The 12,527-nt window shown below is 39.0% G+C and overlaps 1 protein-coding gene across 1 annotated transcript in view; it reads right to left on the reverse strand.

Annotated features, from left to right (window-relative positions):
* Nucleotides 1-756: 756 nt before the first annotated feature.
* Nucleotides 757-12,527, reverse strand: part of TECRL (trans-2,3-enoyl-CoA reductase like) — a 72,055-nt gene continuing 60,284 nt past the window's right edge. Inside the window, exons 7-12 of the mRNA XM_086747316.1 lie at nucleotides 12,222-12,294; nucleotides 10,132-10,175; nucleotides 6,548-6,605; nucleotides 5,140-5,225; nucleotides 4,659-4,704; nucleotides 757-3,151 (exon numbers count right to left, since the gene is read on the reverse strand). Coding sequence (XP_086603442.1) covers nucleotides 3,024-3,151; nucleotides 4,659-4,704; nucleotides 5,140-5,225; nucleotides 6,548-6,605; nucleotides 10,132-10,175; nucleotides 12,222-12,294 — 435 coding nt within the window. The 3' untranslated portion in view covers nucleotides 757-3,023. The remainder of the gene's footprint in view (nucleotides 3,152-4,658; nucleotides 4,705-5,139; nucleotides 5,226-6,547; nucleotides 6,606-10,131; nucleotides 10,176-12,221; nucleotides 12,295-12,527) is intronic.

Here is a 12,527-nt window from a genome sequence, read left to right on the forward strand (position 1 = left end):
TAGTGGTGTGGATTTCCTTGCCTGTGCCTTCCTTCTACTGATGACTCTGAGAAATTTAGGTCTGATCCTAAGAAAAAATACTGCAAAAGGAATTTGCAGTTAACCATTTACTTTCTCATCAGACCCTAATACAAGAAATACCATTATATTTCAAGCTCAACAAGGCATCTTTTTTCCCCTAGATAATCAGCACAGTCTTGAGAAACTTTCCCATGAAAATGTTTGTGTGGTGACAATTGTTTTGGTACAAAAGGTGCATGGCACTTGTGGCTAAAATAACTGTCAATTGGAACTTTTTATATACTGATACATACTTTCTGCCTAAGGGGGTTTTTTTCCCTTTAGTTTTGTGGTTTGTTTTTTTTTTTAGTTGTTTGTTTTTTTTTTTTTTTCCAAAAGCAAGGCCCCCAAAACATTTATCAAAACAAAGACTGACCATTTTTATACACTTTTTGTTTTAACGCAAAATGTGCCCCCTATGCCACGAAGTTAACTTACCAGTTCTTACAGGTTGCCCAGAGAGGTGGTGGATGTCCCATCCCTGGAAATGTTCAAGGCCAGGTTAGATGAGGCTCTGAGCAACCTGATCTAGTCGGGGATGTCCCTGCTCCTCGCAGCAGGGTTGGACTAGATGACCTTCGAAGGTCCCTTCCAACCTTAACCATTCTATAATTCTATGATCTATGATTCTATGATTGTAATCACATGGAACTTGCCTTGAAAATCAGAGCACGCAGAATAATACAGAAAAATCTGTGGAGGTGCAGGAAGTTAGATTTATTGGTATTTGTAAAGCCATTTAACACTGTTCAGAGCAATTTTAGGTGGTCAACATCCCACTGATGACTCCCAAAATATCTGCCATGTTTATCTGAGACAGCCTTCTGTAGTGTATCTTCATTTACTCTTACCTAGCATTTGCTTTTACCTCCATTTTAAAACTTTAGTAATTTACTAAAGGAGCAAAACCCTTCTCACTCCCCTCTCCATGTACCGAATGATCAGCTAATAAGCAGGGAGGTAAACAATTCCTGAAGTACTTTTTGTGCCTAAGCTAACTGTTGAATAGGAACCACACTCCTAGCAACTAGAATCACTCTGGGAACATGCCTTGAACAGACTTAAAGCTGCAGCCATTGTAATCAAGAGATTAACAGATAAGTAAGTAATCTTGGCAAGTTACCTTCCCACATGAACTATTTTAAACTTAGAGATTGCTAAAATGAAACATTTAATAAAAATGAAATTAAAACAATCCCAGTAGTGGGAATTAAAAAATAGACAACAGTCTTGACTCACTCATCTAACACCGTCTGGAAAAAAAAAAAACAGGTTTCAAAAACATTGTTGTTACGTGTAAGTGACTAAAGAGTACAGAAAAGAATTTTTCAAAAATAGATCTTTATTAGCAGTCTGCGTTAGAAAATTGGATGTTCACTGTGACTCAGGTTTTCCATTGAGAGGAATAAAAAATTCTAGGTGTTCACAGGTTACAAGTTAAAAAATAGGAAATGTTACTTATGTATATTACCCAGGTGAAATTAAGTTACAGTGGCTAATAGGATAAGTGCTGCGAATTAGATATTAGAAGAGGGATATGAACCCAATTTACTGGGCAAATTAACTTTGTTAGAACACTTCAGCTAGTGCAAAGATAATAGTGCCTTTAGGAGACAAACCGCCTGCCTTGCTTGTGTACTCCATCATTTCTCTAATGATTAAAGTTCTTTAGGCAAGATTTTTCACCAGCCTAAGGGAGCCGAAAGACATTGATAAATGTGCAGCAAAACCAGAATGAAAACTAGACTCTAACTCTCTGTATTTCTCTGGCCCTAACTCTCTATGTCTTAATACTTCCTGAAGAAGTTCTGGTTCTTTTATTCTCTGCAACTAAAATTGTGCTTCAGCATGACATGGATGCCACTGATTTGCAAATGGAGCTAAACAGACTTTTCAGGACTTGAATAACAAGCCCAGAGAATCCCTTAAAAAATAATGTCTTGGAAAGCAAAGTAGTGGATAGAGACTGACCAAACTGAAGGGAAGCTGAAGCCTTTTGGTAGTGTCCATCTGAGACAGTTCAGATATGGACTGAAATGCACTTGGCAAGATCCCTTTCCTTTTCGATAACAAGCTGTACACCTTATGCCCAAGGATTTCACAGTGCTTGATACAAGTAAGGTGAATGGTGTCCGGATGCAGTCAGGCCCTAAACAAGGGGATCTTAACATGCTTGTTAGTCCAGAAAGTCTTCTATTTCCAGAACTGTTCGTTGTGAGAAAGGGGGATGGACTTAAATGATGTACCCAAGGTTATACTGCAAATTAGTAGCAAGATGAGAAGCACCTCACAAACAGTCCCCTCCTGGGATCATGGGGATGATTTCCCCACCTGAAAATAAAAGAAAACCAAACCTCTCTGCAATGATAATTTTAAGCCATTTTGTAATGAACAATTTGCTATGAGATTCAATTTTTTTTAAAAAGGAAGAAAAACCTTGTAAAGCTAGACTAAGCTGTGTTAACAGCATAGCGGTCATTCTTTTATGTGATGCTTTAGAGGAGCTGAGGCAGAAGGTGCTGCTTCTGTGCAGTTTAATAAAAACAAGGCTGTGAAACATTTTCTAATGCAAAAATCCAAGACTCTCATCAACATCTAATACTGAACCTTAAAATCAGCAGACCTGAATGTATGCAGATGAGCTGTATTTGTTAATTTTAACAGCATCTGTGCCCATTTACACCAGCTAAATATCTAGCCTAACACACAATATAAGCAATTTTCCTTTCCCTTCCCAATTAGCTCCATTAAAGAAAATCTAATTATATTTAACAGGAACCAAGAACTCAAGAGCTACATTTTTTTTCACTTAATTAAAAGCTCTTCATCTTGAACTGTTAATTTTCTGAAAAAGATAACCAGTAGTTCTTCCTCTGATCCACTTTGGTTACTGAATGAAATGATTCATTTACTCTGAGTTAGCTCTTGAACTGTACACTTAGGCTGCAACTCTTGTGAAGAACTTAGAAGATGATAGGAATCAGAGCTGCTTTTCTCCGCACCTCTGGATAAAATCTCTTCATATACAGCTTGTGTTTCTTTTGGGCCCAGAGAGACATCTGGATGACCATCAGGAGAGCAAAAATGCCAACTACCAAGGGAAAAAAAAAAAGAAAAAAAAAAAGATCATGTGTCTTCTTTCACTGTGTGTTTCTGTGAATACAAGAGCATTTATGGAAAAGTCTGCAGTGTCTTCTGTGGGCAGAGACAAGTTAACTCTGCCCTTGCTCTCAACCTCTTGCTGATATACCGTAGCCCGAGGTTCACAGAGCACATCAGAATTCACACAGATGATGTTAACATCTATTAGACAAACCCTTTATCACTTATGACTTCACCATAAATCACAAGGCCTCCATGGACGTGGTGCTGTCTGAACACAGAATTACCCATGGCCTCTCTCAACTGTTTTTCTGATTTGCTTTTGACCTATAACACTTCTTCGTTTTTACCTCTGGCCCCCAACTGTAACAGGGAGCTGTGCTGTAACTTCCTGTTGCATGGAGGGAGAGCTCAGCCCTGGAGCAAGTAGGCAGTGATGAATAGATTTAGGTGCCTGGCAGCAAGGTGACAAACCTGACAATTCTAGATGCCCAGACCCGTGCTGTGACTGCCTTCAGGCTGAGTGGCACTGAATGGAGAACGCTTTTACAAATGCTTTTTGCAAATTCATTAACTTTCTTTTCCTTAAAATGAGCTGGTGGATCAGAAACATTCATTTGGCATCTGGTCAAGTTATGTTTGGGACAATTACAGCAAGGGTGAATGTGTTCCACATGCTGCTGCACCATGCACTTGTAAATACAGCCCTACAGTGTCCCCAAAAGTTCAGGTCATTTCCACATCAGAGTCTAAAGTATGAAAATGTTGTATCTTTTCAAACAAAATTGAAAGTTTAATTTTTGCATGATGTAGTTTAACCCACTTTTGAAATTCCTTTCTTTGTCATTTGTAAACCACGTGGGTCTACCTTTTCCAGGTAGCTTTCCTAGGTTTCTATTTTGGAATGGAAAAATAATTAAAAAGTGAATGTTTTGGAGAGCTCAGTCCCAGGGACCATACTTGTATGGGTATTTAGGTCTCTAAAGATGCAGGAAAGTACTGAGCAAGAGTTGCAAAAGCTACTGAGCAGGCTGCTGTTACAAGCTGACTGCCTGATATAAGCAAATGGGGAAATGCTACTGGGAACATGTCTGTTTCCTTTTTTGAAATACTAAGTACATGTGCTTTCCTCTCCCTGTTAGAAGTATTATTCCAGGTTCATAGTTCAAAGACACTTTCCTATATAAAAAATGATTGACTGTAAATGACGAATACTGACTGTTTTCTTTTCTAAATTTCAAAGTCTAATTTCACTGTGGAAACAGAAGAAACAGAATTTCACAGAAAACAGAGAGCTGGTTTTGATCAAAAGAAGGTATTGCAATAATGTTCACACTCTCAGCAGCTTTCTGAGGGTAGCACTTTGAAGTCATGTCATAAGGGGGATTCGAGGGCAATATTTCATATGCCATAATTTTTTTGGCAAATTTTAGGTTTCCAGAATTACTTCCACAAACAACAGTTTAGACATTGTCTTCATTCTGTTTCAAACTTACCTGGCAGAGTTTGTGTCATCACTGTGAAACTAATCCAAGACCCAATCTGTTGCAAAAAAAAAAAGGCACTGTTAATTGTATACTTTCTGTAAAGTTTTCATTGTATACTTTATGGGCAAGTTTTCAAAAGCTCCCCCTGGAAGAAGAGTGTGATACTTGTGATGGAAACCAGAGAGGAAAAATAGCTAGAAAGGAAACTCGCAGTGTGCTGGATGGGGTGATGAGATGGGTGATAAATCCTTGGATCACTGGGGATTCTTTAGTGGAAGACAATATGTGCAAGAGTCATGATATTGATGTGAGATAAGAGAAGGGTCTGGTAGAGAAATATTTGTGGGAGCAAGGAGGCTCTGACATGCAGAACATAATGATTGATGTGCAGAGGCACATCTGCATGGAGGCATTGCAGATTTTCTGCAGGCAAAGGCTGAAACACAGTAACCACCTACCCTTTGCATATAAGCAGAAGAAAGTCATGTACCTCGTATGTGTAGTTGGGACAGGATACCAATAAGAAGAGCCATGTGAAGGGGTTGTAGGTTGGACTTGGAAAACAGGCTTTACTTCCTTTATGAAAGGAAAAAAAATAAGGAGGAAAAAAAAAACCTCAAACAAACAAACAAACAAAAAAAAAACACCAGACAGACAAAACCAGTTTCAATACAGGAAGAGGAACTGAGCCTTATCACAACTTGCCTGTGTAACAGCCCTCCCCTTGTCTAATGCTCCCAGAGTACAACTTGTTAGAAAAGTTTCAGTGAAATCTTCTGACGTAGTAAAAGCTTTATTTATCCTAGTGAGAATGCTGCTTAGCGAGCCATGTATCAGTTTTTACAGGAAGGTCTGGCGTGTCCAAAGGGTGCAACCTTTGTTCAGAACAAGAGAGAGACAAGTAGCTGAATGCGGACAGGCCAGCAGGTAAGTGCTAAGGGCACTCTTCCAGGATATAAAAGATGCAGCTGTATCTTATTCAGCCTGACTCAGGAACATGGATCTATCCCCTCTTGCAGACTCATCCTTCATCCCAGGATAGAACAGGAAAAAAAACTCCAGAGATAACAAGATTACTCTCTATAAGCCACTGATAATGCTCACACAAAATGCTAAATATGCAATACTTAATTTTTAAGTTCTGGCAACAATGCTATCTGTAACACTTGTAGGCATTGAAAAAGTAGATGAATTATTTGGGTCTTGCTGCTTTTAAACTGAATGAAGTCCCTTGCAACAAACAATGTAAGCACCTGCCTAGACAGCAGATCAAAGGCTTTCCCAAATAGAAACTGACTTCAGTGTGTGAAGCTGATCATATTGCAGTGAAGTACTTTCTTGAATAAGGTGTAATTATACAATTATTAACTGAAAATAGATTTTACTTTTGTGTATATATAGTATAACTTTTATTCTCACGGTACAAAAGATCCTGAAAACCCATGCTTTGAGCAGCCTTTTAAAAGCATACATATACCTGTGTAGGTATTCATGAGTCTATCAGTGTATATTTGTATATGTGTATGCGTGTATCTTTGCATGAGATGCATGTATCTAAAAATAAGGCAATCTAGTTTAAAAGTTTTTGGAACTTATTTAAAATTGAATTCTTTGTTGTCAGTCAACAGGATGCTTTAGAGAACTTTCATGCTTAAATCAATACTTAAATTGCAGTTGTGTCTAATTAAGATAAATTTGCTATAAGCTTTGGACCAAAACCAGTGTTGTTAATGTTTCCTTGTCACTACATTTATTTTGAAGATATGATACCGATGACATGGTACCTACTTCATCTTTATTTTGTGGATGTAGATACGTAAATTACTCTATACCAGCAGAAGATGGATAGGTTAAGCACACTTCAGTCTTAAATAGACAAACAGGAAGCAGAGACAGACCTGAATGACTTGGTTGAGCTAAAGCTACGTTGATAAAGTGATTTCCAGCTTCACACATCTGCAAGACATTAAAAACATATTTTCATTCGTATGCCTAAAATACTGCAGTAACTGTGTTGCAGTGCATAACCAGAATCCCCCCATTACAACTGAGTCTCTGTATCCAGAAAATACATACTCCAAAATGACTCTTCTATGGGAAATACATTCTGTGATCTTTATCAAACGCACAAATGTCTAGTCAGCACTGTGGGCACAGCCTGGGGTGAAAGCCCATGTTTCAGCTCCGCCGAGCTCAGTGCAGGCAGGCCTGCAGTGTGATTCCCATGCCCGGCATGTGCAACATGCTTTGATCTGGGGAGATCAGATAGGTTCCCAAGGGTCTAATAATGTAGCTGAACATCATTGTCAGGATCTGGATTTAATACAGGCTGCAAGGAAGCAGGTGAAAAATTGGCCACTGGTTTTGTAAAGATGTCATGAGTTAATGTGCCTACCCTCTTCCTACACACATTCTCAGAGGTGTTCAGCATAACTAACACCTTTGTTACGCCAGTTACAAGGCATAGTAACCAGTTCTCTAGGTAAGTCACAGAGGGAGGAAAAGTAGGGTGAATAAAAAGGCAGCAGTTCGCTGAAGGGCAGACTGGTCAACTGGATAGTAGTCGGGAATTGATAAATGAAGGGACCCAGTATTATTTCTGGTTTTGTTACTCTGGTTATGCCATTTCTAGCCCTAACCAACCTCCCAAACTTGGGCTTTAATATTTAGATGGTTTAAATCTTTGGTAGAGGTACCATGTCTCCTCACTTAGTTTTACAGGATGTAGTACAAAGTTATTTCAGATTTGTCTGTGGCTTTCAGTACTTCATCAATTACAACTACTATAGAATCAAAATCAATTACCACCATATTTAAAGTGGGAACTAGTAGAAAAACCATTTTCAATTCCTGAAGAAGAAAGCCTGTCAGTACAGCAGACTGATTTTATGTTTTTCATTTTCCCTGCTTTATGAAGAAAACCAAAATGCCATATACATTTCAGTCTCAGACTGAATTGAACATTTTATTCATTGGGTTTGAAGACTGATTTGTCCTCTCAAATTGAAAAAATGCAGTGTTAAAAAGTTGTGTTTTCTTATCTCATTTGCCATTCAGAATTTTGCAGAGATGGAAAAATTAAGAAATTAAAATAAAAAGGATGAGTGCTAAAACCTAGAAGTGTTGAAATTGTAAAGTCACAAAATTAATACTGAAAAAAAAAATATGATTGTAATTTTTTAAGCCAATTCTGAAAGTCATCCATAAAAAACTTCAGTTAAAACTAATTGAAAGGAACATGTAACTCCATTTTATATTGAAATGTGCCATTATCTGAAAGAACATTGTGGATTCAACATCTTTGTCAGCAACATGGACAGTGGGATAGAGTGCACCCTCAGCAAGTTCGCCGATGACACCAAGCTGTGTGGTGCCATCAACACGCTGGAAGGGAGGGATGCCATCCAGAGGGACCTTGACAGGCTGGAGAGGTGGGCCCGTGCCAGCCTCATGAAGTTCAACCAGGCCAAGTGCAAGGTCCTGCACCTGGGTCATGGCAATCCCAGGCACAAATATAGGCTGGGCGGAGAACGGATTGAGAGCAGCCCTGAGGAGAAGGACTTGGGAGTGCTGGTGGACGAGAAGCTTAACATGAGCTGACAATGTGCCCTTGTGGCCCAAAAGGCCAACCGCATCCTGAGCTGCGTCAAAAGGAACGTGGCCAGCAGGTCGAGGGAGGTGATTCTCCCCCTCTACTCTGCCCTGGTGAGACCCCACCTGGAGTACTGTGTCCAGTTCTGGAGCCCCCAACACAAGAAGGACATGGACCAGTTGGAGAAGGTCCAGAAGAGGGCCACAAAGATTGTAAGAGGGCTGGAACACCTTTCCTATGAGGACAGGCTGAGAGAGTTGGGGCTGTTGAGGCTGGAGAAGAGGAGTCTCCGGGGAGACCTTATAGCAGTCTTCCAGTACCTCAAGGGGGCCTACAAGAAAGATGGGAGAGACTGTTCAGTAGGGTCTGTTGTTACAGGACAAGGGGTAATGGTTTCAAAATAGAGGGAGGTAGATTTAGATTGGATATTAGGGAAAAATTTTTTACAATGAGAGTGGTAGAACACTGGAACAGGTTGCCCAGAGAGGTGGTGGAAGCCCCATCCCTGGAAATGTTCAAGGTCAGGTTGGATGAGGCTCTGAGCAACCTGATCTAGTCGGGGATGTCCCTGCTCCTTGCAGGGGGGTTGGACTAGATGGGCTTTGAAGGTCCCTTCCAACCCTAACCATTCTATGATTCTATGATAGCACATTGCTAAAGAACTTTCCTCTTTTTGGCAGAGAGATTTCTGTGGGTTTTGTTAGGAAAGTTTAAATCAATTCTATTAGCAAAGCTGTTATTCTGCATGGATATGTAGTCATAGGTCAAATCCTGCAGTCCTTTTATGATTTTTAATTACAACTAACTGGCTGTCTATCTATCATAAACACCAGATGTAAAACACTAAATAGCCAGAAAAGGAAATTCTATTATAAAGTACCATATCAGAAGCTGTAATTCTAGCCATAGCAATAGAAGTAATTTTAATTTACATACTTCCAATTATGAGCTAGGAACATGATTTTTTCTGGTTACTGTTATTTTAAAGAAAAAAGTTTCAAAGTCAAAACTGATTTTGTGAAACACTACGCATACTGAAATGTGCAATGCCCATACTATTGTGGAGCAAGAGAGATTCACATGCTATAGTTAACTCCTACTAATTCTATAATCCTAAGTAAAACAAGCAAAGGGCATTTCTGCATGGAATTTTATTGGTTTACCTTTGACTCTGCAGCTGCATTCTGCTGTAATTAGCTTTTTATGTCCCGCTTTAGAAATGTGGCTGCTAATGCTCTATATCAAGTAGTACTGCTAAATACAAGCCAGTCCTTAGTCAGTGTCTCAGATATATGAGGCAGTGCAGAACAGCAGAAAAAAAAGGCTTAAGTGCAATGTTCACAGAGGCAGGAAGAGAATATACATTTCCATGTGAGAATTTATACTGAGCCTCTGTCTCACTGTGTGGTTAGGTTCATTCAAACATCATGCTCAGTAGTCTTAGCCATCCTTTGTCACCCATGCTTTCCCTTGGCTTAATCCACTTTGGCAGGGATTGTTTCTTATTTTTCTTAATAGCTGTTGAGGTTAAATTATTCAGGGTAGACAGTATTGTTGCAAAGTCTGCAACAATTCTTCAGTGTTTTAAAAATGGCAATTTCCAATCTGCTAAATACTAGTGTTATTACACAATTATGAGTAGTAATAATGCTGATGTTCTCATAGCTCTCAGATACAGTACTTCACATTGACCTCTGTATAGGTAAAGAGTACTAGAAAACTTCCTGGTCTAGAAGCCTTAATAAAATCCAGTCAAAGGGCACAGGGCTGTGGGCATGGATGTGCGCATATATACATACATACAAATGCATAGCAGCATTACTGCATTTTGCTACATCGTGAGTTATTCCTATTCCACAATCATTAATAAAACTTTATTTTTGTACGTACCAGAAAAGCAAGGGCAGCAAAACAAGCTTGTCTGTGGCCAAATGCTAGAAAATAAAACAAAATTATAAATTGCATTTTAGGGTCTGTACATTGTTTGCTATGGATGAAATTAATCCAGTGCTGAGGAGCAAAAAGACTTCTTTCCTGACAGGCTCTGCAGAAAGAATGGATATTATCACACACAATATGAAGACAATGCAATTAGTAACAGCACTCTAGAAATGCCAGTCTCTTCACCACTGATCTGAAGGCAGTTTTCACCTAATTTTTTCTAGTATTCATCAGCTTCATATATCCAAGTGCTTTGTCAAAGCAGCTGGTGGTGTTAAATTCCTTGGAAAAGCAAGGTGGGGGATGAAGTGAAGATCAGTGTCAGAACCAGGCTGGGAATCACAGCCTTATCTATGGATAAGGCCCTTCTATCTTCATGAGCAGAGAACCCAAGACATAACATATCCATCACCTTTTTTTTTTTTTCAGTAGTGAGGCTTTACTATATAGCCACTATCTGTTTCACAGTCTCATAGTGCAAGAAATATGTTTAGCCTTTGCATTTTTTACCTGCCTTTTACCTGCTCTCTCCTTTTTGCTGTTGTCCCCAGACCACTGTAGTGCTGTATTTGTATTATGTTCATCTCCAAAGGTTTATAGTTCTCAAGCACGTTCATCTCCAAAGGTTTATAGTTCTCAGCACTGTAGTGCTGTATTTGTATTATGTTCATCTCCAAAGGTTTATAGTTCTCAAGTAAACCTTGGCCATGGCTGAGGGACACAAACCACATGTATGTACCTCATTTCCCTGACCAAGTTTCGTCGAGCCTTTACTTTTGAGAACACTTTTCTTTGGCTGGCACAGAACTCCTCCATGGTGCCAGGGGCTTGCACTAAAACTCTTCTGAACAACCAGCACATGTCAACATGTGAATATGTAGCTTCTAAGCAGATATTATTTGTCAGGCCTTTGTCAGCCTGGTTTAATTTACCACTCCTGTGTAGCATTCTGCAACTAACATGCTTGCCTTTCCTTACCTATCCTCAAACCAGCTATCTCTGGATATGGCTATGGAGGTCACCTGCTCCTTCATCTAGAATAAACCATCAACATTTTACTAATCCATCTAACTATGCCAGAGGGCTGGTGATCTCCAGCATTAGACCATGTACATATAATTGTCATTTTAAGGCAGCGGCAAGCAATTAGAAGTACTTCTTCTGAATGCTTTCTCTGTTGGAAAGCTGTGTCGTGAACAAATGATGTCCTCTATAAAGAAGCTGCACCTGCTGATTTGATGGTCCAGACTATCTTCTGTGTCTAGGGAGGTTTCGACATTGTTTGCAGCATTACTGTTACAGCCACACCACATTCAACTGTCTTTCAATGAATTACATCATTTTGAAACAGAACTTTTGCCTTATTTTGAAAGCAAAGCAAATGCCATGTAGGAGAAATTTTTGGTTGAAAAAATTAGTAATTTAACTGAGTGTGAATAAAAATGGCAAAGCAAACCCTCTGTTCCCAGAGCTCATAGATAAGTCTAAGATATAGAGGAAAAGAAAGACTAAGATGTAGTAAGGAAAGTAAAGTAGCAGGAAGAAAAACTTATGCCAATTATGCTCAAAAGAAACAAAAGTTCAAAGAGTAAACAAGGAGAAAATTATGAAGAAACAGCTGTACAACAATAAAATACAATGAGAGGGAACAAAATTATGAGAATTATGTATCTTCAGCAGCTAAATATCTCCTCCAAGAAAATGCAGCCACTTCTAGTTCTCTCCTGCATTCTTAATACAAATATTGTGAAGATGAGCAAAATATATAGATTTTTGTGTTTTCTCCACTTTTCTAGTACTCCTAGTTTGTAAAACTGAACAGTGATTGGCCAGCACTGAACAGGAAGGCATATTCAGTGGCACAGCAGGAATGCTTCCTGCACAACAATCTTCCTTCTGACAGGGAGTAAAGGCTAATGTCTGGTTAGATTAATAATATGATCTCATGTAGGGGCCATCTATTGATTTTGGAGGACTCAATGTTGCATACCAAAAACTATTTAAAACCAAGATCAGTTTTGTGCTCTACATATACATACATGGTGGCGTATATCGTGGATGGTTGATGTAGTATGCAATCCAGGAAGTGAATCCCCAGTAAAAGGCACAGCCCTGGAATGGACAAAAGATACTTTTTTTCATTAGAAAGGGCAATAAGCAAGTACAAACTGTAACTTTATAAATAGAAATTCTGGTAAATGCAAAACCCAGATTGTAGTGGCTTCTTGAGTCACAGAATATAGATCTTTTTAAGATGCTATAAAGCCACTAAAAAAAAAAAGAATGCACAGTATAGTTTTTTTTTTCATTGTGTTGAATGTGTTTTATGTCTGTTGTAGGAATTG

This window comes from Chlamydotis macqueenii, chromosome 4 (genome assembly GCF_036417535.1).
Source record: "Chlamydotis macqueenii isolate bChlMac1 chromosome 4, bChlMac1.mat, whole genome shotgun sequence".
In the NCBI taxonomy this organism is placed as follows: Eukaryota; Metazoa; Chordata; class Aves; order Otidiformes; family Otididae; genus Chlamydotis; species Chlamydotis macqueenii.